At 42.1% G+C, this 27,896-nt stretch overlaps 1 protein-coding gene and 2 long non-coding RNA genes across 12 annotated transcripts in view; 2 read left to right on the top strand and 1 right to left on the bottom strand.

Moving 5' to 3' along the window:
• The window catches only part of TTF2 (transcription termination factor 2), a 51,135-nt gene extending 26,973 nt beyond the window's left edge, over positions 1-24,162 (bottom strand). For 7 of the 10 annotated variants that reach the window (XR_013520367.1, XM_054236688.2, XM_078332851.1 and 4 more), the window contains exons 1-7: positions 24,103-24,162; positions 23,918-24,020; positions 21,773-21,859; positions 3,930-3,996; positions 1,497-2,489; positions 1,068-1,182; positions 227-409 (exon numbers count right to left, since the gene is read on the bottom strand). Coding sequence is in view for 9 of the 10 variants with exons in the window: in XM_054236688.2 (XP_054092663.2) it covers positions 227-409; positions 1,068-1,182; positions 1,497-2,489; positions 3,930-3,996; positions 21,773-21,859; positions 23,918-24,020; positions 24,103-24,130 (1,576 nt within the window). In the remaining variant the exon portion in view is untranslated. Of the gene's footprint in view, positions 1-226; positions 410-1,067; positions 1,183-1,496; positions 2,490-3,929; positions 3,997-7,059; positions 7,157-21,772; positions 21,860-23,917; positions 24,021-24,102 lie in introns of all 10 variants that reach the window. The other 3 variants (XM_078332854.1, XM_078332856.1, XM_078332855.1) reach the window with 1 other exon arrangement.
• LOC118143107 (uncharacterized) lies at positions 7,045-8,795 on the top strand. The gene is made up of 3 exons (XR_004727290.3): positions 7,045-7,180; positions 8,101-8,205; positions 8,668-8,795. It is a non-coding gene; the product is annotated as an uncharacterized LOC118143107 (long non-coding RNA).
• A 273-nt stretch (positions 24,163-24,435) lies between the features above and the next one.
• LOC144577085 (uncharacterized) lies at positions 24,436-27,651 on the top strand. The gene is made up of 3 exons (XR_013520368.1): positions 24,436-24,472; positions 25,870-25,925; positions 27,561-27,651. It is a non-coding gene; the product is annotated as an uncharacterized LOC144577085 (long non-coding RNA).
• The last annotated feature ends 245 nt before the right edge of the window (positions 27,652-27,896 follow it).

Here is a 27,896-nt window from a genome sequence, read left to right as displayed (position 1 = left end):
ACAACAAAACAGAATAACTGTAACAATATACTGTAATAAAAGTTATGTGCAGGTGGTCTCCGTCTCTTTCTGTCTCAAAATATCTTACTGTGCTGTACTCACCTCTTTCTGGACCACAGGTGATCAAGGGTAACTGAGTGTGTGCATAAGAGGTGACTACCGTACCAGGTGGCACGTAACTCACAGGGGTGGCTGTTCAGAGCAGGGCCAGGCCCTTGGGTCTTACCTGGATAGCACTGACTGGATCCTCCAGCAGTCACCTGGCAGGCAGACTTCAGTCCTAGAGAACCCACAGATTGGGTACCACGACCAGGAAGGGGTTGGGGAGGCACCAGGTGGGGAGGCTCCGTGGTGGTTTTGGTGAAGTGACTCTGCTCTGGTACTTGAGTGTTACTCTTCTCACTAGTTCCTGTTCAGAAAACAACGGAAGAGCAGATTAAAGTTCAGCAAACTAAGGGAAGGGATCCTGTGTGTGGAGGTGAGGACAAGAGAGGGGTCATCACCATTCCAATGCAGGCTTCCTAGAGAAAGTAGCATTTTAACAGCTGCTTACACAATGGGGAAGAAAGTTCAGTCCACAGGAAATAGGAGAAAAGTTTTTTTTGTTGCTATTTTTTTTGATACAAAGTTTCGCTCTCATTGCCCAGGTTGGAATGCAATGACCCGATCTCTGCTCACCATAACCTCCGCCTCCCAGGTTCAAGCGATTCCCCTGCCTCAGCCTCCCGAGTAGCTGGGATTACAGGCATGCACCACCACGCTGGGCTAATTTTGTATTTTCAGTAGACACAGGCTTTCTCCATATCGGTCAGACTGGTCTCGAACTCCCAACCTCTGATGTTCTGCCTGACTCAGTCTCCCAAAGTGCTGGGATTACAGGCGTGAGTCACTGTGCCCGGCAGGGAGAGTTTTTCTATGAACCATAGGTGTAATGTAAACGAAGGCTCAGAAGCAGGTAATAAAATGGAAAAGTGAAAGCATCAGCACATTCTTTACCAAAAGTGCTTCCCAAATCCCTCTTGTAAAGTCCACGCAAACCCTGAGTTCTGAGGCATAAGCCACTTTACCTTGCTCTGGGGAAAGGGCAAGACCACTGAGGGCTTCCTCCAGCTCCTGGATCTGTTTGATCAACTTCTGACCCTTGTCTGGAAGAGCGTGGACGTTCACTGATGCCAGCGTGCTCTGGAAAACAGATCCCATCAAATGGATCTCTCCTCTCACATTGTTAGATGACTAGTTTCAGATTAAAATAGCCTGAAACGCCCAAACTCTGAAATTATGTTCTTTTTATGTGTGTAAAAACCTGAATCTTTTTTAAAATTTTAACCCAGCTGGCTTACCAATCTTGAAAATATAAATACGGGAAAAGGCAGCAACTGAACATGCACCTACTAAAACCTTCACATGAACATATTGAACCCTCTGTAGCAATGAGATGTCCTATCTGCCCAGAGCAAGCAATGCTCTGACCTCAAAAAACACGAGTCAAGAGTTACCTTCTTTTGCTTCAGTTGTGTGGTCAGGTAGACACGCTGGGCTGCTGGGTCTGAGGGTTCTACCTTCTTGGAAGCATCCGAAGCAGGAGGTACCTTTCTTTGCACACTTCGATCAGAGAATTGGAGGTTCTCCTTCCTCTGTAAGTCCAGAGCTGAGTCAAAGAGTAGGGGGCTCGCAGGCTTAGAGGAAACGAAAACAACATCAGCTTCCTCCTCCTCATCGCTGCTCGTGGCAGCTTCACGGCCCTCGCCCAGGGAAAGCCGTGGTGCTGCTGGTGCGGCCTGAGCCACTGGTCCTCCAGGAGCAGGCACGCCGTGGGTCTCTGGGCTCTCTTGGAGATGCTCCCGGGGCAGGATTTTCTGGGTGGCCTGTGTGCTGGGGTCAGCCTTTGCCTTTGTTTCTTTAGCCTCCCAGTTCTTGTACTCCTTGCTGAGGGGGCCCCCTTTCTGGGATTTGCTCACTGGGTTGTGACTGTTAACTCCTTGAGGCAAAAGCTGGGTCTCCTTTTCTCTCAGAGGTTCTGATTCTCTTTGGACATCTTGACTCTTCCCACTTGAGTTCTCCCGAGAAGATGCAGACGACCTTGTCAGCTCATTATGGTGGCACTGTTCGGATCTAATTTCAGAAAAGTTTCTTGTGCGTGTGCCTCCAGTCTCCTCCGCCTCCCGATGAATCTCTGCTCCCTCCTCTTGCTTCTTCTCTTGAACTACAGGCTGTGTTTTCTTCAGCACCAGGCCAGAGAAGAGATCTTTCTCCATTGGTTCAGGCTTCGGTGCCTTCTTTTGATCCGAGAGCTGATCTCCCTTTTCTTTTTGCCTCTCATCAGCCGTCTTTTCCTCACCTTCGCGTTTGATGAGCTGCTTCCAGAGCGCTGGTTCTTGATTCTTGTCAAGTACCTTGAATGGATTTCTGGGCCGGCTGGAAGGATGATGAAATGTCTCAGATGCATGCTGAGACTTACTGGGTACAGAATGTTCTTTGGAATCAGGGTCCTAAAGACAAAACAATTAATCTTCATATAAAATATTCATGCAAACTTCGTCTCTAGAATGCCTTTCCTTTTCATCTCAACCTTTATTTTACATACAGGGGTACACGTGCAGCTTCGTTATATGAGTATATTGCACTCAGGCAGTGAGCACAGTACCCAGTAGATAGTTCTTAACCCATGCCCTCCTCCCCGCGTAGTCGTTCACAGTATCTATTGTTCCTGCGTTGATGGGAGCTCAATGTTAAGCTCCTGCTTTAAGTAAGAACATGTGATACTTGGTTTTCTGTTCCTATGTTAATTCACTTAGGATTATTTTGTAGAAGAAATGGAAACACAGTAAAAGCAGTCCTATATTTTCTGAACATTCTTGGTATCATTTCTGTGTCTACAAGACAACACACCAAACCCACAAAGGACTCATTTCTTATCAGTACTTTCAACAGTGCCTTCTGTCCACGATCACACTTTTCCAGGCCTCAAGGAAAAGCAGTGACCAAACCCAAGTGCTTTGACATCACAACAGCCACAGTGTATACTTTTCAGGAGAACTACCTTAAGATGAACTTTTCCCCAAACGTAAACATTGTCTTAAAATGCTTGCTTTGATTTTGGCTGTAGGAAGATTTTACTGTGGTAACCTAGAACCGTAAGTTCAAGCCAAACATCTACTAAAACAAGTCTTATCCCCTCCCTAATCCTAGTTCCTCATATACTGAGTATCTGTAGGGCTTCTCCTATTAGGAGGCGCTGTTCCTCCTGTTCTCACATTCTAGGAGCTTATGAATTAGACTTAGCTTATACCAGTATCAAGTAGAAATTCCTCTATTAACAGATACAAGAGTTAGTCAAGGAAATCTAATTTTTTTCTTAACTAAAAGAATACTGGCCGGGCGCGGTGGCTATAGCCTGTAATCCCAGCACTTTGGGAGGCCGAGGCGGGTGGATCACGAGGTCAAGAGATCGAGACCATCCTGGTCAACATGGTGAAACCCCATCTCTAATAAAGATACAAAAAATTAGCTGGGCATGGTGGCGCGTGCCTGTAATCCCAGCTACTCAGGAGGCCGAGGCAGGAGAATTGCCTGAAACCGGGAGGTGGAGGTTGCAGTGAGCAGAGATGGCGCCATAGCACTCCAGCCTGGGTAACAAAAGTGAAACCCCGTCTAAAAAAAAAAAAAGAATACTGACTGCATTTAAGACCTCAAAAATATTTAGTAAGTGAAATAGGATGCAAATGATGCAAATAATTCATCTTGATTACAACCAAATGATCCTTTGAATTAAAGTCCCAACAGGGCCTACCTTGCTTAAGGAAAACTATCTTTCAGAGACAGTTCGATGAAGCCCAACTCGTTTGTGTGAACTTCAAGGCCTTTTCAGGTGAAGCTGCTTAGTAAGAGTCTTAACACAGCAGGTTTGAAAACAGATGAATAATTCCTACCTGCCATGGAATACTTCCACACCAGTGTTTCCCCGCTGCCTTACTTCTAATGCACCGGAAGAACAATCTGATGGAGTATAAAACACAAATAATCAACACTATGAAAATCCGTTAGAACAAGAGATAAACTTATTTTTAATCCGAGAAAACATCTTGCAACTATTTGATACTGCCTTTGGGAGGTCACTTGAAACCAATTACGTTTACATACACATTTAAAAATTATTTACTGCATAGAACATGTTATATTTTATTTATATATTATTTTATATTAAAAATTGTTTACTGCACAGAACATGTTATATTTTATTTATGTATTATATATTATTTTATATTAAAAATTATTTACTGCACAGAACGTTATATTTTATATATTTTATATTAAAATTATTTACTGCACAGAACATGTTATATTTTATATACTATTATATATTATTTTATATTAAAAATTGTTTACTGCACAGAACATGTTATATTTTATTTATATATTATATATTATTTTATATTAAAAATTGTTTACTGCACAGAACATGTTATATTTTATTTATATATTATATATTATTTTATATTAAAAATTATTTACTACACAGAACATGTTATATTTTATTTATATATTATATAGTATTATATACTAAAAATTGTTTACTGCACAGAACATTTTATAAGGGCTGGGGGGGGGGGTCGAAGAATAAATATGCCATGGTAGCCAGAGAGTGCGCACAGGTTTATTCTTCTTAGTCTGTGAAGAATGACTGAAATAGAAACACTGATCAGCAATGGCCACTAAAATCAGAAACATGAGAGAGAACCAGACACTGTGTGTCCCTGAAGGGGGGCCACCACACTGGCTATACAGCAATGTCGCCAAAAATCCCTAAAACCACCAAGCCCAAACAAACACAAAACTAACCTCTGGATCCAGTTGCCAGTCTGTAGGAAGTGTAAACAACCGAAGAATGCATAAAGTGGGAAATACAATCTGCAAAATCTTACAGTGGGAAGTGCTTTAGGACAAACAACCCGATCCCTTCCATAAGTAAGCCACAAGGGAGGAAAAACTTAAGACACTTAAAAGACATATTCATCAATCCCAATTTGTGAACCTTATTTGGATCCTGATTTACACAAATAAACAAAAACTACTAAAAAAAACTATGACATTTATGAATCCACTGAAAATGTATCTACCAACTGGTATGTTAAGAAGGAGTCCAGCTGGAGGCAGCGGCACACACCTGTAGTCCCGTCTACTCAGCCGGGTGAGACAGGAGGATCACCTGAGGTCAGGGCTGTGGTGTGCTAAGATTATGCCTGTGACTAGCCACTGCATTCAAACCTGGGCAACATAGCAAGACTCCTTTCTCTAAAACATAAAAATGCTTTTAAAAAAATAGTCCATATCTTTTAAAGCTACATACTAAAATATGGACAGACGAAATAATGTTACCTGGGATTTCTTTCAAAACAGGGCAGGAGTTATGGGGTGAAGTGGATAGGATACACGGAACAGGGGTAGCCATGAGCGGGCAATTGTTGAAGCTCATGTTACAGTACTGTCTTCCTTCTGTATATATTTCTACTCTTCCACCAAAGAAGGCCGAATGCAGACTTCACATCCCGGTGTAAGAAGTTCCTGTACACACAAACACAGCCCATACTCCAGCTATCCCGAGGCGTCTACGCTGTTCCCTTCCCGAACTAAGCCATGCACCCTGCAGCCTACCTGACTTTGCATGGGTACTATTTTCCATCCAGAGGATATCCTCTCATCTCTGTCTGTCCACCCTCTCCCCCAACTCCAGCTACAGAAGTCCTACTGGTCCCTCAAGGCCCAGCTTAAGTCGTACCTGCTTGGCAAGGTTTCCCCACATTCCCTTCCCTGTTTATCTATGAACTGCCTCTGTGCTATTAACTTTTAGTGGAAAAAAAACACAATTACATTTACACCAACCTAATAAAGCTGACTGTCCACCTATAAAATATAGCTAGCTATCCAAATATATTTTCAGCTATGAGAGGGCAAAAACCACGTATGATCTCTTTATTCCCAAGTATCCCTTGCCTGTTGTACGTAATTAAGTACTACTGCATAAAATAGATCTGATTTATGTCATTACCTAAAATAACTCCTCAAAAACTTTTAATTGAAAACCTTTAAAAATATGTATTTTGTTTGTTGAAATGGGTAATGTGTTGTTTTAAAGTATTAAAAAGGCAGTGAGAAGCCCCTCACACCCTATCTGCCCAGCTCACTTCCCTCCCAACATGTAATCGCTCATTAGTTTTTCGTTTACCTTTCCAGAGATTTTTAAATGCACATTCAAGTCAATATAAATATATTCTTCCTTCCTCCTCTACACAAATGGGTAGCATAACATATGTACTGCTAAATACCATGCGTTTCTTTTTTTACCTAATAAATGCCTTGAAAATTTTTCTATAAGAACGTACATGTAAAGAAGTTCCTTGTTTTTATTATTTTTTTTACAGCTGCACTTTCTCACTACATGGGACGTTGCATTGTTTTTAATCAGAACCCTCTTGATTGATGGTTCGGCTGTTTCTCATCCTTTACTATTAAAAGCAGTGGCAGAATGAGTGAAACTGCCAATAGGTCATTTCTTTTTTTTTGAGACGGAGTTTCGCTCTTGTTACCCAGGCTGGAGTGCAATGGCGTGATCTCGGCTCACCGCAACCTCCGCCTCCTGGGTTCAGGCAATTCTCCCGCCTCAGCCTCCTGAGTAGCTGGGATTACAGGCACGCACCACCGTGCCCAGCTAATTTTTTGTATTTTTAGTAGAGACAGGGTTTCACCATGTTGACCAGGATGGTCTCGATCTCTTGACCTCGTGATCCACCCGCCTCGGCCTCCCAAAGTGCTGGGATTACAGGCTTGAGCCACCGCGCCCGGCCTGCCAATAGGTCATTTCACATGTGTTTCAATACACCTGTGGTGCAGCTCCTTATTTTCATATTGTGTATTTGTGCTGTTTTTCTTGACCACGTTAGCCTTTGATTTTCTGTATCAATTCTCTCTATGCTGCTTTCTAACTCATTAAATGCAATTTTTACCAACATTAATTCCTTTCTTCTGCTTTCCCTTCAGTTTAATTTACTGTTCTTTTTCTACCTTCTTAAATTAGTCCATGATGTACGCATGAATCCCAACAGTCTGCATCCTAATTCAGAAGGAGTCCTGAGCGGGTCCTGGTCCCTCGATGCCGCTACTTCACGAGGACACAGAAACAAAGGTAAGTAAGCCCCAAATAGACAAGTGGTCCATAAAAGTTAAGCGAAAAAAAACAGGTCCAGCCCTTCCCTCTTGTACAAACACAATTTTCCCATCCAAGTTCACAATTTTTGGAATCTTACTGGTTTCTTTAATTTTTCTCTCTGTAATAGGATATTAAACATATGTAATACAATTTCTGAAATGCTTAGAATGCATAAAATTCAAAGTAGCAGCTGCCATCGGTGGGTGCTACTATTTATAGAAATAAATCAGGAACAAATCCCTGCTGCTGTTTAAAGCATATCAAGTACTTGAAGTCTTTACTGAAAGAATGTTTCACAAGTGCAGTCACGTGCTGCATAATGATGTTTCAGCCACTGTGGTCCCATGAGATGATAAAGCTGTATCTTTACATTTTCTTTATTTAGATACACAAATACTTAGCACTGTGTTACAAATGCCTGCAGTATTCAGTATCGTAACACACCGTACAGGTCTGTAGCCTAGGTACGCATTAGGCTATACCAAGTACGTTTGTCTAAGTTCATGTTCGCACAACATTGAAATCTCCTAGTGACGCATTTCTCAGAATATATCCCCATTGTTAAGTGACTCATGACTGTAGTGTCTACTTCAGAACTCATGCCACGTATACTTTCAGGAGAAGGGCAAGATTTGGAGAAAGAAGGAAGAAAACACACTGAACATCTGCTATATGCTAGGCACAGTGCTAAAAATGCTTTCCCTTACGTTTTTAATTAAAATCAATCTGGATGGGCTTCTCTGATTTTAGGATAAAAAGTTTCTGTTTGTTATGTTTATTATATTGTAAATCAACAAAGAATGAAGTAGACAATATTTTCACAGAGAAAGCAAACATAAATTTCACTATAAAGAATAGCATTAATTTCTGCAGTATGTTAATTACTTGTTTTCCAGGACAGAGGTTATAGGCAATAATGATGAAGAAACCAGCCAGAGGAAGCCAGACCTCTTGAATCCTGTCTTCTTCACCGAAACACAAATCCTCCCTTCTTCCCAAAGGTAACTGTCCAACCCAGTATCGCATTGCCAAGTGCATTACTTTAGCAAGACTACGGTTCTCTCAGGCTCCAGGAACTATCCTCTCTTGGTTCGAATCCCAGCCCTACCATATAATTAGTTCTGAAACATCAGGTGCTTGACTTGATTACCCCTGTGGCAGTTTCCTTGTCTGTAAAATGGCAAAATAATATAGTACACATCCTCATATGGTCATGATGAGACACAATCAGAGCAAAGCCTGATACATACCGGGTCTTAAGAGAAGACAGCAATGCCCAGACCACTCTTGCTGATCACCCTGCTCGTTCCTATGTCCACACTTCTGCTGAAGCTGTTCTGCTTCAACACTTCCTTGTCCTTTCCTCCATTAAAAATTCACTTTTGATGAATTCCATTTTGATGTCAAGGTCATTCAAGGACAACTTCAAGTCTCAACTCCTCCACTTTCTCTAACCTTCCTAGCCCTGAACTGTGCGTCTTGGAGTCACAGAACCACCTGGTATCTGAATGTCTTCAATTTAGCACTCTACTGTGCAGAAGAGACTGCACCCCAATCTTGGTACGCCTAACTTATTCCAGGTGTGTCAAACATTCCTTAGGGATTATGAGTTCACGCCTTTACATGCTCCAGCTCTGGAAAAACATAAAGCTGAATTTCTACCTCATTCTTTTGCATGAACATTCAAGATGGGAAAAAAAATGTAAAAGTAAAAAACAAAATTGCAAATGTTCTAAGGAAAAAGCAGAGATGAATATTCTTGTAGTCATAAAGTGAAGAAGGCTTTTCTAAGCATGGCATAAAACTCTGAGCCTGAGAAATAAAGAATTTAGTAATTTTTCAAAGTTTACACTTATAAGCAAAATTGTAAGACAAAAAGCGAGCTGGGAAAACCTAACTGCTGCATATACTACAAAGGGTTAATATCCTTCAACCACAGGGATTGCTCCCATTGCACGGCACAGGGCATGATACTGTCCACTGCCTCAAAGGATGGCTTTATTCAGTGGGTCCTTCAAGCTGGTGGGGCCCGAGGTTCCAGCTGGGTCTGGTGCATGCCTGGTTGCCTCTCCATCATCAGCCTGCTCACCATACTAGGGCTAGATAACCCGCAGGTCAATTTCACCCAATAGCCAACGACGTGAGGAGTTTTCTAGATATGAGAAGTTTCAAGGGTTATTAAAAGTAAAATATTTTGAACATCTCACCACAGCCAGTTATTTAAAGAACTAAAACTTGTTATAACCACGTCTAAGCAAAGAAATATTTCCATTTATTTTGACCCTGTATCCTTGAGAGTGAAAGTCCTGTGAGAAACATAGAGAAAGGAAAACATAAACTCAGAAGCTCAGTGACAATGTCCGACATTTGTATACCAGGGTGTGCCACATCGTTATGTCAAGGCAAGATTTCTTCCCTCTGGTTCTACTGAGATTGTCAGTTTCCCTTCCTGCCTGTACACAGAGGGCCACAGCCAAAGGGCCAGTCAAATGCTGGTGAGTGGTGCCATCTGGTGTTCAGTTAGAGATCTGCACACAAATGCAGCTGCACTGCAAGGGATGAAACAGGGGCATCTTTGCCTCAGTTTATACCTCCCTTCCATTACTCTGTTGCTCCTGGTTACGTTAAGCCAAAAAGTATTAATTAAAGGATGTAAAATACTTAATTCTTAAGAAGAAAACCTAGACTGTGTGAGGGAAAGGCTGTGCTCCCACAGGTCACTCTCCAAGGGTTCTGGCCAAGCATCCTTAGTGCTCACTAAGGAAGCCGTCATCCATATACAGACTTATCTACTTCTGTTTAAATGCCCAGTCCATACCACCTATCAGCGTACCTGGTTTTCTGCTGTTATTGTTTTTTAATTTGTTGTGTGTTGAGAACTGCCTTTTACTTTTATTTGTCCTAAGACAATCTTTTTTTTTTTTTTTTTTTGAGACTGACTCCTGCTTTCTCATCCAGGTTGGAGTGAAGTGATGTGATTTTGGCTCACTGAAACCTCCGCTTCCCAGGCTCGAAGTGATTCTCCTAACTCCTGAGTAGCTGGGATCACAGGCAACTGCTACCACACCCAGCTATTTTTTGTATTTTTAGTAGAGACAGGGTTTCACCATGTTGGCCAGGCTGGTCTCGAACTCCTGACCTCAAGTGATCTGCCTGCCTTGTCCTCCCAAAGTGCTGGGATTACAGGTGTGAGCCACAGAGCCTGACCCTAAGACAACCTTTTTAAAGCTCCAGTAAACACCTCCTGGTAATAGTGTTCTGGATTTAGGCTAAGAGAAATACACTTAATATACTTTTTTGCTCTATTTTAAAATAATGATCCCCTCTCAGTCTCATCTATCTAGTACAAAGAATGTTAACAGCAAGTTCTCAAAATGCTGACTTCAGTCAGACTTTTCTTCAGAGCTGCACACGCATTTTTCTAGCTGGTTTCACATGAAAACAGGGTACAATTTGGCCAGGTGTGGTGGCTCACACCTATAATCCCAGTACTTTGGGAGGCTGAGGGAGGCAGACCACTTGAGGCTAGGAGTTCAAGACCAGCCTGGCCAACATGGCAAAACCCAGTCTCTACTAAAAATACAAAAATTAGCTGGGCATCATGAAACACACCTGTAATCCCAGCTGCTCGGGAGACTGAGACATGAGAATCACCAGAACCTGGGAGGCAGAGGTCACAGTGAGCCGAGATTGTGCCAATGCACTCCATCTTGGGTGACACAGCAAGACTCTGTCTCAAAAAAAAAAAAAACAAGATATGATTAGTCCAAAGCTGTATGTGATGGCCACACATCCCAATACTCTACCAACATTACCTTTCTTCCTCGTCCTGCTTAATGTAAACACATTACCCAGAAGCTCCACCTTAGTGGAGGCAGATCCAAGATGACTGACTAGGAGCAGCTCTGAAGTGCAGTTCCCAGCGAGAACAATGCAGAGGGAGATGATCACCGCATTTCCAAACAACTTATTACTGCCCACAGACCAGGAGACTCCCGGGCTGAAAAGAGCCACGAGTTTCCAGCACAGCTGTTTCAGCCGACGCAGCAGGTCTCCACACAAAAACTCACACAAATCTGGGTGGCTGTTCCAACTGGTGCCTGGAATGCCTGGGAGACAGAGCCACCCCTTCAACTGAAAAAAAGGGGGCTGAAACACAGAGCCAGGTGATCTGGCAAAGCAGGTCCCACCCCCACAAGACTAGCAGTCTGAAACACTCTGGATTGAGAGTTTCACAGCTAGCACAGCTGGACCTGGGACAGTCCAGCTCTGGTGGGGGAAGGGCGTCTGCCATTACTGAGGCAGATCACCATTACCGAGGAAGTCCACTATTACTGAGGCAGTGTGCCATTACCAAGGTAATTCGCCATTACAGAGGCAGTCCACCATTACCAAGGCAGTTCTAACTATACCTCTATAAACAAAACCACAAGGAAGTTCACCCAGCAGCTAGGTAGAGCCCACAGCAGCTCAGCAATGCCTCTGCTGGCAGACTGTGACTGGGCTACCTCCTTGCTGGGCAGAGCAGCTCTGAAAAAAGGAAGCAGCACGTCAGGAACTTATAAAGCCCCACCTTCCCAGAACAGAGCACCTGGGAAACAAAGGCGGTTATGAGTTTCACTGCAGCAAACTTAAATTTACCTGCCCAGCAACTCTAAACAGAACAACAGAGCTCACAGCTCAGCACTTGAGCTCCTATAAGGGACAGACCGTCTCCTCAGGCAGCTCCCTGACCCCTGTATATCCAAAGAGACACCTCATAAAGAAGAGTTCAGGCTGCAATCTGGCAGGTATCCTTCTGGGACAAAGATAACAGAAGAAGAAACTGGCAACAACCCTTACTGTTCTGCAGCTGCTGCAGGTGATCCCCAGGCAAGCAGGGTCTGGAGTGGACCTCAGCAGTCCTACAGCAGAGATGCCTGACTATTAGAAGGAAACTAAGAAAGAGAAAGAAATAACTTCACGCCAACAAAAAGGACATCTACTCAGAGACCCCATCTGAAAGTCACCAACTACAAAGAACACAGGTAGATAAATCCACAAAGATAGGAAGAAACCACTTAAAAAGGATGAAACACCCAAAACCAGAACAAATCTCCTTCTCCAAGGGATCACAACTCCTCACCAGCAAGGGAACAAAGCTGGATGGAGAATGAGTCTGATGAACAGACAGAAACAGGATTCAGAAGGGGTAATAACAAACTTCTCTGAGCTAAAAGAACATGTTCCAACCCAATGCAAAGAAACTAAGAACCTTGAAAAAATGTTTGACAAAATGCTAACAAGAATAAACAATTTAGAGAGGAATGTAAGTGAATTGATGGAGCTGAAAAACACAATACGAGAACTTTGTGAAGGATACACAAGTTTCAACAGCCAAACTGACCAAGCAGAAGAAAGGATATCACAGACTGAAGATCAACTCAATGAAATAAAAGAAGGCAAGATTAGAGAAAAAAAAGAGTGAAAAGAAATGAACAAAGCCTCCAAGAAATATGGGATTATGTGAAAAGAACTAATCTATGTTTGATAGGTGTAGCTGAATGTGACGGAGAGAATGAATCCAGGCTGGAAAACACTCTTCAGGATATAATCCAGGAGAACTTCCCCAACCTAGCAAGCCAGGCCAATATTCAAGTCCAGGAAATACAGAGAACACCACAAAGATATTCCTCAAGAAGAGCAACCCAAGACACATAATCGTCAAATTCACCAGGGTTGAAATGAAGAAAAAAATGCTAAGGGCAACCAGAGAGACAGGTCGGGTTACCCACAAAGGGAAGCCCATCAGACTCACAGCAGATCTCTCAGCAGAAACCCTACAAGCCAGAGGAGAGTGGGGACCAATATTCAACATCCTTAAAGAAGGGAACCTTCAACCTAGAATTTCATATCCAACCAAACTAAGCTTCATAAGCGAAGGAAAAATAAAATCCTTTAAGAACAGGAAAGTGCTGAGAGATTGTGTCACCACCAGGCCTGCCTTACAAGAGCTCCTGAAAGAAGCACTAAACACAGAAAGGAACAACCAGTATCAGCCACTGTAAAAACGTACCAATTGGTAAAGAGGATCGACTCAATGAAGAAACTGCATCAACTAACGGGCAAAACAGCCAGCTAGCATCAAAATGGCAGGATCAAATTCACACATAACAATATTAACCCTAAATGTAAATGGGCTAAACACCCCATTCAAAAGACACAGACTGCCAAATGGATAAAAAGTCAAAATCCATTGCTGTGCTATATCCAGCAAACCCATCTCACATGCAAGGACACACATAGGGTGTGTCCCTTGTGTGTCCTTGAATATTAGCCTGGCTTGCTAGGTTGGGGAAGTTCTCCTGGATTATATCCTGAAGAGTGTTTTCCAGCCTGGATTCATTCTCTCTGTGACATTTAGGTACATCTATCAAATAAAGGGATGGAGGAAGATTTACCAAACAAATGGAGAGCAAACAAAAAAGCCAGAGTTAGAATCCTAGTCTCTGATAAAATAGACTTTAAACCAACAAAGATCAAAAGAGACAAAGAAGGACATTACATAATAGTAAAAGGATCAATGCAACAAGAAGAGCTAACGATCCGAAATATATACGCACCCAATACAGGAGCACCCAGATATATAAAGCAAGTTCTTAACAACCTACCAAAGAGACTTAGACTCCCAAACCATAACAGTGGGAGACTTTAACACTCCACTGTCCATATTAGACAGAACAATGAGACAGAAAATTAACAAGGATATCCAGGACTTGAACTCAGACCTGGACCAAGCTAACCTAACAGATATTTAGAGAACTCTCCACCCCAAATCCATAGAATATACATTCTTCTCAGCACCACATCACGCCAACTCTAAAACTGACCACATAATTGGAAGTAAATCACTCCTCTACAAATGCTAAAGAATAGAAATCATAACAAACAGTCTCTCAGACCACAGTGCAATAAAGTTAGAACTCAGAATTCAGAAACTAACTCTGAACCGCACAACTTTATGGAAACTGAACAGCTGGCTCTTGAATGTTGACTGGATAAACAATGAAATGAAGGCAGAAATAAAGATGTTCTTCGAAACCAACAAGAACAAAGACACAACGTACCAGAATCTCTGGGACACATTCAAAGCAGTGTCTAGAGGAAAATTTATAGCAATAAATGCCCACACGAGAAGCAAGGAAAGATCTAAAATCGACACCCTATCATCAAAATTGAAAGAGCTAGAGGAGCAAGATCAAAAACACTCAAAAGCTAGTAGAAAACAAGAAATAACTAAGATCAGAGCAGAACTGAAGGATATAGAGACATAAAAAACCCTTCAAAAAAATCAGTAAATCGAGGAGCTGATTTTTTGAAAAGATCAACAAAATAGAGAGACCGCTAGATGGATTAATAAAAAAGAAAAGAGAGAAGAATCAAATAGATGCAATAAAAAACGATAAAGGGGACATCACCACTGATTCCACAGAAATACAAACTACCATCAGAGATTACTACAAACAACTCGATGCACATAAATCAGTAAACCTGGAAGAAATGGATAAATTCCTGGACACTTGCACCCTCCCAAGCCTAAACCAGGAAGAAGCTGAAACCCTGAATAGACCAATAATAAGGGCTGAAGTTGAGGCAGCAATTAATAGCCTACCAACTTAAAAAAGCCCAGGTCCAGATGGATTCACAGCTGTATTCTACCAGACATACAAAGAGGAGCTGGTACCACTCCTTCTGAAACTATTCCAAACAATCTAAAAAGAGGGAATCCTTCCCAAATCATTTTATGACACCAACATCATCCTGATACCAAAACCCAGCAGAGACTCAACAAAAAAAGAAAACTTCAGGCCAATATCCATGATGAACATAGATGCAAAAATCTTCAGTAAAACACTGGCAAGCCGATTGCAACAGCACATCAAAAAGCTTATCCATCACAATCAGGCAGGTTTCATCCCGGGGATGCAAGGCTGGTTCAACATATGCAAGTCTGTAAACATAATTCACCACATAAACAGAACCAAAAACAAAAACCACGATTATCTCAATAGGTGCAGAGAAGGCCTTCGACAAAATTCAACAGCCCTTTATGCTGAAAGCTCTCGATAAACTAGGTATTGATGGAACATATCTCAAAATAGTAAAAGCTATTTACGACAAACCCATAGCCAATATTATACTGAATGGGCAAAAACTGGAAGCATTCCCTTTGAAATCTGGCACTAGACAAGGATGCCCTCTCTCACCACTCCTATTCAATATAGTATTGGAAGTTCTAGCTGCTGCAATTAGGCAGGAAAAAGAAATAAAGGTTATTCAATTAGGAAAGGAGCGAGTCTAGTTGTCTCTATTTGCAGACAACATGATTGTATATCTAGAAGACCCCATCGTCTCAGCCCAAAATCTCCTGAAACTGATAAGCAACTTCAGCAAAGTCTCAGGATACAAAATCAATGTGCAGAAATCACAAGCATTCCTATACACCAGTAACAGACTTAAAGAGCGCCAAATCAAGAACGAGCTGCCATTCACAATTGCTACAAAGAGAATAAAATACCTAGGAATACAAATAACAAGGAATGTAAAGGACCTCTTCAAGGAGAACTACAAACCACTGCTTAAGAAAAGAAGAGAGGACACAAACAGATAGAAAGACATTCTATGCTCATGGTTAGGAAGAATCAATATCATGAAAATGACCATACTACCCAAAGTAATTTACAGATTCAAGGCTACCCCCATCAAGCTACCTATGACCCTCTTCACAGAACTGGAAAAAAACCACCTTAATCTTTATAGGGAACCAAGAGAGGTAGTGGAGGAAACACTACACATTTACAACCATCTGATCTCTGACAAACCTGACAAAAACAAGCAATTGGGAAAGGATTCCCTGTTTAATAAATGGTGTTGGGAAAACTGGCTAGCCATGTGCAGAAAACAGAAACTGGACCCCCTTCCTGACACTACGCTAAAATCTAACTCCAGATAGATTAAAGACTTAAACATAAGACCTAACATCCTAAAAACCCTACAAGAAAATCTAGGCAAAACCATTCAGGACATGGGCATAGCCGGCTCTTCATGACTAAAACACCAAAAGCATTGGCAACAAAAGCCAAAATAGACAAATGGGATCTAATTAAACTCCAGAGCTTCTGCACAGCAAAAGAAACCGTCATTAGAGTGAACCAGCAACCAAGAGAATGGGAAAAAATTTTGCAATCAACCCATCTTTCAAAGGGCTAATATCCAGAATCTACAAAGAACTAAAACAGATTTACAAGAAAAAAACAAACAAACTCATTCAAAAGTGACAAAGGATATGAACAGACACTTTACAAAAGAAGACATTTATGAGGCCAACAAACATATGAAAAAATGCTCATCATCACTGGTCATTAGAGAAATGCAAATGAAAACCACACTGAGATACCATCTCACGCCAGTTAGAATGGCGATCATTAAAAAATCTGGAGACAACAGATGCTGGAGAGGATGTGGAGACACAGGAATACTTTTAAACTGCTGGTGGGAGTGTAAATTAGTTCAACCATTGTGGAAAACAGTGTGGCGATTCCCCAAGGACCTAGAAGTAGAAATTCCCTTTGACCCAGCAATCCCATTACTGGGCATATATCCAAAGGATTATAAATCGCTCTATAAAGATACGTGTACATGTATGTTCACTGTGGCACTATTTACAATAGCAAAGAACTGGAACCAACCCAAATGCCCATTGATGATAGACTGGACAAGGAAAATGTGGCATATATACACCATGGAATATTATGCAGCCATAAAAAACAATGAGCTTGTGTCCTTTGTAGGGACATGGATGAATCTGGAAACCATCGTTCTCAGCAAACTGGCACAAGAACAGAAAATCAAACACCACATGTTCTCACTCACAGGGAGGTGTTGAATAATGAGAACACATGGACACAGGGAAGGGAGCATCACACTCCGGGGTCTGTTGCGGGGGACTGGGGAGGGACAGTGTGGGGTGGGGAGTTGGGAAGGGATAACATGGGGAGAAATGCCAGATATAGGTGATGGGGGGTTGGATGCAGCAAACCACATTGCCATGTAGGTATCTATGCAACAATCCTGCATGTTCTACACATGTACCCTAGAACCTAAAGTGCAATAAAAAAAATATATAAATATATATAAAAGAAATTCCACCTTAGCAACCATTTCCCTACTGAGCACTGACAATGGGCCAAACACCAGACTGAGGCCATCACACACGTTCTCTCTCCAAGTCCTCTAACTCAGGGAAGTTGGAACCACCAACTTCCTGAGCGCTATTCCACATAGAAAATGGAGGAAGGAACCTGCTTATATGCCCTGCCAGGAAATACATCTTATCAGTGCTCTTTCTAAGTTTTCTCCATTCCAATTGCACCCAATTCCACTGCCACTGCCTCAATTCAGGCCCATCACCTGTCACATAAGAGAAAGTTGGCATGTCTGCAATCAGTTGGACCTGGGTTTAAATTCCACCAATGCCACTACATAACCATGGGTCCTCAGATTCCCTTTCTGACCTGTCTCAGTGGTAGTTTCTTCATCTGTCTGGTAAACAGGGATATTGAAATAGATAACAACAAATTACATGAAGGCAAAAGATAATGAGAGGCTAGGTGCAGTGGCTCACACCTATAATCCCAGCACTTCGGGAGGCTGAGACGGCAGGACTGCTTCAGCCCAGGAGACTGAGATCAGCCTGGGTAATACAGTGAGCTTTGTCTCTACCAAAAAAAAAAGTATGTAGTGGGCTTTCAATGGTAGCTATTATTTCAGTGGTCTCTTTGCTTCACTTTCTAATAGGTCCTCCATGGTTCTTCTTTTAATGCAAATTGGATCAAAACTCCTTCAATGGCTTCCTAACACGTACCACAGTGCCTCTGTACGGTAAAGGGCCTGCAGTGGTATGTAAATGATTTTCAGTGTCAGGAGAATATAGTCACTTCATGTGATACAGGCTTACCAGCTCCACTGGACCAGCAGAAAATAATCCACAAATGAAATTTTACAAGAATTCCATTTACAACAGCACTAACAATCATAAACACTGAGAAATAGATTTAACAAAAGATGTATAGGAACTCTGTAATGAAAACTATTAAACAATGCTGAGAGACATTTTTAAAGTCATAAATAAATGCACCATGTTCATGGATTAGAAGCCTCAATATTGACAATTCTCTCCAAATTGATCTATTTAGATTCAATGCAATCCCAACAGGGTCTTCTGTGGAAAATTTAAAAGCTGATTCTACATTTTATTTGTATTTATTTTTGAGTTTGTTTTTATTCTACATTTTATATGGAAATACAAAGATCCCAGAGTAGCCAACACAGTCGTGGAAAAGAATAAGGTCAGAAGACTCACACTACTTTATCTGATTAATTATGTAAAGGCAGGCAAATGCATCAGTGGAACAGATTAGTGACCCCAGAAACAGACTCACATATCCTGGATCAACTGATTTTTTACAAAGATGCCAAGCATTTCAATGGGGAAAGGAAAACCTTCAAAACATGATGCTAAAACAATTGGTAACATGTACAAAAGCAAGTGGATCTCTACCCTACCTTATATACTATGCAAAAGTAATTTGAAGTATAGATAATAGACCTATATGAAACAGGTACTTAAAAAAAAAAAAACAGGCTGAGCGCAGTGGCTCACACCCATAATACTAGCACTTCGGGAGGAGGAGATGGCTGGACTGCCTGAGCTCGGAAGCTCGAGACCACCCTAGGCAAGGTGGTGAAAGCCCGTTTCTACTAAATCACAAAAAAGTTAGTGGTGTGTGCCCTCTAGTGTCAGCTACTTGGGACTACCTGGGAAGCTGAGGCAGGAGAATTGCTTGAACCCAGAAGGCAGAGGCTGTCGTGAGCCAAGACTGTACCATGGCACTCCAGCCTGGGTGACAGCAAAACTCTGTCTCCAAAAATCAACAAAACAAAACTATAGAGCTTCTAGACAGTTCTTAGATATATTTGTGAAACTGGGGCAGGCAAAGATTTCTTGGAGAGAAGACAAAAAGCACAAACCATACAAAAATGATAAACTGGACTTCGAAAAAATTTAAAACATTTGCTTTTCAAAAAACAATTAAGAAATCGCATACCACAGACTGGGAAAAAATATTCACAATACAAATATCTGCCAAAGAACTCGTATAGACTTCCTTTTTTTTTGAGAAGGAGTCTCCCTGTAACCCAGGCTCAAGAGCAGGGGTGCGCTCTCCACTCACTGCAACCTCCGTCTCCTGGATTCAAGTGATTTTCCTGCCTCAGCTTCCCGAGTACCTGGGACTTCAGGTGTGTGCCACCATGTCCAGCTAATTTTTGTTGTTGTTGTTGTTCTTGCTTTTTTTATTTAGTAGAGATGGGGTTTCACCATATTGGCCAGGCTGGTCTCAAACTCCTAACCTCAAGTGATCTGCCCACTTCAGCCTCCCAAAGTGATGGGATTACAGCCATGAGCCACCATGGCCTAGCTTGTATAGAGAATTTATAAAGAATTCTTCTAACTCAGTTTAAAAAAAGACAACAAAAATGTTGAAATAGGCAAAGCTCTCCCAAGTTATACTGTATGATTGATTCCATTTATGTAACAATTTTGAAATGAAAAAATTTTAGAAAGGGAGAACAAGGCCAGGTGTGGTGGCTCATGCCTGTAATCCCAGCACTTTGGGAGGCCGAGGCCGGTCTATCACCAGGTCAAGAGATGGAGACCATCCTTGACAGGGGGTCAGCATGGTGAAACCCCATCTCTACTAAAAATACAAAAAAAATTAGCTGGGCATGGTGGCGCGTGCCTGTAATCCCAGCTACTCAGGAGGCTGAGGCAGAAGAATTGCCTGAACCCAGGAGGCGGAGGCTGCGGTGAGCCGAGATTGCGCCATTGCGCTCCAGCTTGGGTAACAAGAGCGGAAACTCCATCTCAAAAAAAAAAAAAAAAAAGAAAGGGAGAACAAATTCCTGATGTCAGGGTGAGGAGGGCAGAAGGGAGGGAAGTGGATATGGTCACAGAAAGGGCAACAGAGGGATCCTGTGATGGAACTCTTCAGTGCCTTGGCTGTAATGGTAGATACATGACTTGATGGGAAAAAGTGCATAGAATTAAATATACACATACACATAAATCAGTTCAAGCAAAACTACCTTTACCAATAACACCGGTGGGTTGTACCAATATTAATATCCTGTTTGTGATATATTTCTAAGTCTTGCAAATGTCACCATTGGGGGAAACTGGATAAAGTCTACAGGCGATTTATCTGTGTTATTCCTTACAACTATGCGTGAATCTAAAACTACTTGATGAAAATTTCAATGCAAAAAAAAAAAAAAGGACAAAAGATTTAAACAGATACTTCAAGATTTTCTGATGGCAAATAAGCACACAAAACAAAGTGGTGCATTTATCAATGAAATTCAACTCCACAATAAAAAAATGAATGAATTACTGATCCGTATTATATAAATATCACAGACATTGTTAAGTAAAAGAAGTCAGACACAGAAGAGTACATTCAGTATGATTTCATTTATATAAAGTTCAAGAACAAGCAAAATATATCTAAAGATAAAAATCAGAACAGTAATTGCTGATGGGGGTGGAGATGGGAGGGGTGGAATTAACTGGAAGGGGACCGATGGGACTTATTGGGGTAATATTTTGACTTGGATCTTGGTTTTATGAGGAGGTACATACATTCTTAAAACTCAACTGGCTGAACTCAAGATTTGTGTCTCTTACTATAAACATAACTAAATTAAGAAAATAGAAATATAAACAGTACTCAGGTATGTCAAGATTGTACGTGGTATTCAAATGCCTTTAACTGCGTGGGGGGATCTAGAATATATAAATTCCGAAGTGCATAAAATATCACACAAAGACTATCACATCCTGACCCCAGCCTTCCTGGCCAGCCTTATCTCCTAAAGTCCCGGATTAAAGATATGTTAAACTATTGACAGATCAATTTTTCCCTGAAAATGCCATATTAATTCATGCCTCAGTACTCTAATGCAATGTATGAATCCATTAAATATGACCCCCCTCTAACGCTTAGGGAATTCCTACTTCACTTTGACTACTCATGACAAGTATCTCCTCTCTCTATAGACTTCTCTGCCCTTCCCAATATCCCACATAAAGGAAAGGAAACTAGCATTTATTGAGGACTAAATATATGTTAGCCATTTTTACCCATTACCTTGTTCTATGATCAGAATTAAAAGGCTGACGAGTTAAGTGAAAGTTCGTGGTCACTGGCTGGCTGACATTATAGGCTACTTGACAGTTGAAGGGAGACTGTGGAGCCATTTACATGGAAATTACTAGAAATCAGACTTCTCAGATTAACTAGGTGCTCAGCAGTTGGGTGTGACAGCCCAAGAGATATGTCACACATACACAAATTTTGTTTGTTTTTTAAAATGACTTTTAAAGAACAATCCTAATACATACCTGGCTGCAACTCTTTCAGGGAGAAAAAAAAAGGCAAGTATAGTTAGATGTTCCTGTGGGGCCCTTACCTGTATTCTTTCTTGCCCTGTGGGAGAAGCAAACCCTGAAGCTCTACCACAACGTCCTCATGCAACAAACAATGAGAAACAGGAATGCTAGAGAAAAGGAAAAAGTTGAAAACATTTTTAGGAGGCCAAGAATAGAGATCAATATCCTAAAGTCGAATCAAAACTATGGGTTTTTACACCAAGAATCTATGTCTGACCTCTACTGGGTTTGCAGTTCCCACACATTATTACGGCTGTGTGGGTTCCTTTGGGAAAGGAGTCCCTAGCTTTCATCTTTACCCACTTTCTCAAAGAAAGCAGGCCGGGCACGGTGGCTCAAGCCTGTAATCCCAGCACTTTGGGAGGCTGAGGCAGGTGGATCATTAAGTCAAGAGATTGAGACCATCCCGGTCAACATGGTGAAACCCCGTCTCTACTAAAGATACAAAAAATTAGCTGGGCATGGTGGTGCGTGCCTGTAATCCCAGCTACTCGGGAGGCTGAGGCAGGAGAATTGCCTGAACCCAGGAGGTGGAGGTTGCGGTGAGCCGAGATCGCGCCATTGCACTCCAGCCTGGGTAACAAGAGCAAAACTCCATCTCAAAAAGAAAAAAAAAGAAAGCATAACTACATTTCTTGATGACTCAAAAGTTTAAAATTCACTGCACTGTGTAACCTCTACATGTGATACCCCTAAGAAGGACATATTTAGGGCTGGCTGTGAGGCCCTGTATAATTTTGCCCAGGCTCTTCCTTCATCCCTTCCCTTCAATGACCTGATAGCTGTCACTTAGTGTTACTCACATGCCTGCCTCTAACAACACCCACTACATGCTTCTGGCTTTGTATAAGGTTTTTAATCACTCCCTTCCACCTTACTACTATCAAACATTTTAAATATATGTAACATCTGAAAGTAAACAGCTTTGAGTGAAGATCTAAAGTACTAAACCCGTGGCACTTTTTTTGGCCTATATATTGGTTATCAGATATATTCCAAATAAATCAAGTTTACCAAATAATTGTCTTCCAATATCACCGTACTAGTTTGTACAGCAAAGCATCTGTGTAGATGGGACCCTAAATAAGAATACTTCTCTTAATGTAAAACCAAATCTTATGCAGCCATGAATGCTTAATTCCTGCAAAACGTAAAAATGCTTCTATTTCACAAAACTTGACCTGGGTACTGTATCTGAGAGGCTCAGTGTAAATCATTTAACTCATGAAACATGAGAAGTTAATACACATGTTGTAAGGTCACTTTTCTAATACTGATATCCATTATGTTCTTTACATCTGACATGGAGGAAAAGAACTTTACCAAGTTCTGCTGAATAGACAACTGCTGGTTAATGTGATGATAGTTTTAAAATCCACATAGAAAATGTAGGCACTTGGTAATGTGAAAACATTAACATTTTACAAAGTATTAACTTTCCTCACTTTAGAGAAGATACTTAACATTTCTGACTCTCTCCTCCCACCTCAGCCTCCTGAGTAGCTGGGACTACAGGCGTGTGCCACAAAGCCCAGACAATTTTTTAAATTTCTCGTAGAGAAGGAGTTTCATCATGTTGCCCAGGCTGGTCTCGAACTGCTGGGCTCATATTCGCTCGCCCTGGCCTCCCAAAGTGCTAGGATTACAGGAGTCAGCCACTCCGTTGTTTCTTCCAGCGCTGATTTCTTTGAATTATCAATTTCACCATTTAGATGCAGAGAATCCTATTTGAAAATAAAAAGGCTACCAACTGATCACTAGAGTGTTTTAAACTCAAACATTAAAAAAACAGTTGGACCTAAAACTAGTGCAAAATAAGGACCAATTATTTTCCACTGTCTGCTGTGTTTCCTTACTCCTTTAAAGGGGGTGGGAATGTCTGGGCACGAGAAGGGAGTCAACACCGGAGCCTCAGATTTACACAAGAGGGAACTGTCGGCCCAGAGAGGGAGAGTAACCAGCCTCAGGTCACACAGGCAGAATTAGCTGGGCGTCTTCCGAACATGCCACGCTGCCCTGGGATTATCAACTGCTTAAAGGGTCTGACACCGCAGACCAGGGCCCCACCACTCCTTGTCCCTGTGGCGCCCGACAGCAGGGAGCCAGCAGCTCCTCTCCGGAAGTCCCGAGCGGCCACAGGGAGTGGGGCCCAGCTCGAGACCTACTCGGTGGCCTGCACGAAGCTGCACGCGTCTGCCCGGCACACGTAGAAGCTCTTTCCTTTATTCGGGCCATCGCGGACGCCGGTCTTGAGAAAGCAGAAAGTCCCTGAGGAGAGGAGAAAGTGAACAACGATTACGCCACGCTACATGGACAGGACCTAGGGGAGGATGAGACCTTGACCCCTTACCGTGCTCCGGACACCTAACTACTTCCATCCCGCTGGGTCCCCCAAGTTTCACAAAGCCCCGCCCCCAGTTCCTGCTTCCGCCTTTTACTCCGCCCTCTTTGTTCAGGAACCAATCATCACTCAGCTCCTGCAGTCTTAATTTCTCCCCCCCCTCAATAATATAATTCTCCGCCCTTCGCCTTCACCCACCTCCAACCAATCACAGCCGCCCTCAGGTCAGGCGGGCGCCGAAATCAAATTCAAAGCGAGGGGGCGTGGAGGACCCGGCGTCTGCCGGCTGGGGCGTGGCTGAGGCTCGTGGATGCTTAGGAGCTGGCGAGGCTTCCGGAAGAAGGGAAGTTTCGATTTGCGGATCTTGGAAGAGGGAAAGGTAACTCTTGCTTACGTTTAAAACTGAGAGGCGGCCCTAGGGGGAGCGCGTTAGCAGCCGCTGAACGGCCCTGGCTTCGCGGGTGTGTCTGACCCGGGCTGGCGCTGGTCCGCGTTGAGCTCCGCGCTCCGTCGCTGGGGTGCGAGGCCGGGGAGAGCCGGCGCTGCGGGCCGAGCCGCGAGATTTGCGGTGCAGAAACCGCGGCGGCGGGGCTGGTGGAAGGGCCTTGGAAGCTGCTGCGGTGAACTGAAAAGGCTCTCACATGCGGGCACGACGACTTCTCGAGGAGCCGCTACAGTGCTTTTCAGTTTGCCTCTTGCTGTAAATTTCACAAAGTGATTACGCCTACACGGCTCTCCTCACTCAGTTCAGCGTTTTATGGAAGATCCCGAGACTCGAAGAAGTTTGAGAGACTCATCCAAGGTCAAAGAGTTGGCGAGTGGGCGGTCCTCGGACAGGTGCGCCGGTCTCAGCGCCGTTTGGCCGCGCAGCTGCTTCCTGTGTGTGCTGGATGTTCTTTGGGCTCGTCCAGCGTGGAAGCCCCAAGTTACAAGCCTCAACGTGGAAACCACGGAGGGGGAAATAGATGACTTTTGGTGAAGGCGAATTTTGCTTTCTCATTTTGTATTGTCAGACTTTTTTTTTTTTTTTTTTTTACTAATTAATATGCTTTTGTAATTTTAAAAATCGAGGATGAAGTTACATAGAAGGGAACTGCCCCCTTCTATGTAACTTCATCCTCGATTTTTAAAATTTGAAGATGTAATCAAAACTATTAGTAAACAAAAAGGGAGAAATAGATACTAGATTTATTGCAATAGAAATAGTTTCATATTACAAGCTATTGAGGACCATATGTCCCAGACACATGGCATGGCACCTGCAACGTTCTTATGGGGGCCGTAGAACAGAAAATCTGTAATGTCTAGAAAATCTGGGCAACGTGATGAAGGTAGATGTTACGGGGATCTGGAGGAAGGGAGACGAAACTGAGGTATCATTTATTAATTAAACGGTACCTATTAAATACATTTTTTATGCTCAATGTGGACTAGGTGCTTGAGAAATATAAAATATTCATTTATACACACAAAGTTTGAAACAACTATTCTAACCACAAGAAACTTAGTATTTTGAGAATTCTGAACTAGTGCATATTGAACACTTAAATAACAACATAAAATAGTATTTAAATGTCAAAATGAATGGAGTTAGCAGTAACTCTCTAAGACTAGAGAAAAACGGAATTTCCAAGTGGAGTTCATTTATACATAACTCCCCTTCTGAAACTTAGAGGAACTTAGAGATAAAACGGGGACAAAGAACAAATAGGTAGAGGCGTTTTCATTATTCCGAGATTGTTATTCTTGCAACTGATGTATGTGCGTGTTTAACAGATGCTGTATTGGAAGTCGTACACCATGAATACGGGATTTGCAGGAAGCGGGGCATGGTAATGAATTCTTTCTTGAATACTTTTTAAAACAAGGGAAAATCAGGACCTCTTAAATAGCCCATTAAGGAAGAAGCTCCTCTGCAAGCACCCAAGTCAGTGTCTCCAGTCCAGCCCCGCAAAAGTATGCATGGCCAAATCACAGACAGGAGGAATTTTTCTTCCGTAAATTTAGGATATAGTAAATCAAAATGTTAAGTCCCTGGACAACTTATTCCACCTGATCATATTTACAAGATTGAAAAAAATAAGTTTGAGATTGGATGAAAGATGATAACTGGAAACATTTTAAAAATTCATTTTGATGCCTGTTGAGTGTGGTGGTGGCACTTGAGGTCCTAGCTACTCAGGAGACTGAGGTGGGAGGATGGCTTGAGCCCAGGAGTTCGAGGCTACAGTGATTGCACCACTGTACCCCAGCCTTGGTGACAGAGTGAGACTTTGTCTCTTAAAAACTTATGGCTATTGAAATAAACTATAATGAAGTACACAATATACAGTTTTCAAAATATGTGTATTCATATATGTGCATTATTTTTTATTCTTAATTTATATTTTAAATTAAGCCTACCGACCCCTGGAGAGACCTTGGGAGAAGGTGCTTTATGGATCTCTATTTTGAGTAAAGTTTAGAGTTTGTTTTTCCTTAAAGCTTGATTTATTCAAAATAGTGTCTAGGCTGGGTCCTAGATCTAGATGGTTTAAAATGCACAGGCTAATTATCCAATAAATTATTTCAGTTTGGGGCTGGTCAAATGCTAAGTATAGGTTGGAACTATTCTAAAACTGGATTGTGGTAATGGGCAGACAATGGATTAAACTTACTAAGACTCATCGAATTTTACACTTTAAATAGATGAATTCTATGACATCTAAATTATACTTTAATAAGGCTGCCTTAAAAACTATGTAAGCAATGACAAAATATCTGCTGCATGGAAAGTAATAATTAAAATTCATTATCTAGATAGGTTGACATCCTAAAGAAATATCCTAATGGGTGAAGAAATAAAATGGTTATAGAAACCCTTCAGTTACAGAAGCAAACTGGTTCTCTGACCTGTGAAATGCTGAATAAAATCCAGGGTGGGCCAGGCAAGGTAGCTTATGCCTGTAATCCCAGTACTTTGGGAGGCTGAGTTGGGCGGATCGCTTGAACCCAGGAGTTTGGGACCAACCTGGGCACCATGGTGAAACTCCAACTATGCAAAAAATACAGAAATTATTCGGGCTTGGTGGAGCATACCTGTGGTCCCAGCTACTTGGGAGGCTGAGTTGGGAGGACCACCTGAGTCCGGGGAGGTCAAGGCTTCAGTGAGCCCCAATCGAACCACTGTGCTCTAGCCTGGACGACAGAGTGAGCCCCTATCTCAAAATAAAATATAATTCCAGGGTAGTACAGATACTCATTTTATTTTATTTATTTTGCTTTCTTTCTTTTTTTTTTTTTTTTTTTTTTTTTTGAGATAGTGTCTTGCTGTGTCACCCAGACTGGAGGACAGTGGTATCATCATAGCTCACTGTAGCTCAACCTCTTGAGCTCAAGCATTCCTTCCACCTCACTCTCTAGAGCAGCTGGGACCACAGGTGTGTGTCACCACACCTAGCTAATTACTTTATTTTTATTTTCTGTAGAGAGGAGGTCTTGCTGTGTTTCCCAAGCTAGTCTCACACTACTGGGCTCAAGCAATCTTCCTGCAAGCCTCCCAAAGTGCTGAGATTACAGGTATGAGCCACCACACCCAGGAACAAGTCCCGCCCCACAAAAGTGGGGCTTAATTCTTGGGAAAATGAAAGAAGTAAACTTTCTCTGGTCAGCATTGTGCTGGCTGGCATACATTAAACACGTCAGACCTCCATAAGACACCAGTGGTGAGAGGATGAGCTAGAACAGTCACCTTTTGACATCTCTGTCACTACCTTATTGTTTTAAAATAATCAGCAATTCCAAATTTCAAATGATTTGTAAAA

Source organism: Callithrix jacchus, chromosome 7 (assembly GCF_049354715.1).
Source record: "Callithrix jacchus isolate 240 chromosome 7, calJac240_pri, whole genome shotgun sequence".
Taxonomy (NCBI): Eukaryota; Metazoa; Chordata; class Mammalia; order Primates; family Cebidae; genus Callithrix; species Callithrix jacchus.
Note: the sequence above shows the minus strand (reverse complement) of the source record. Positions and strands in the feature narration are given on the sequence as shown.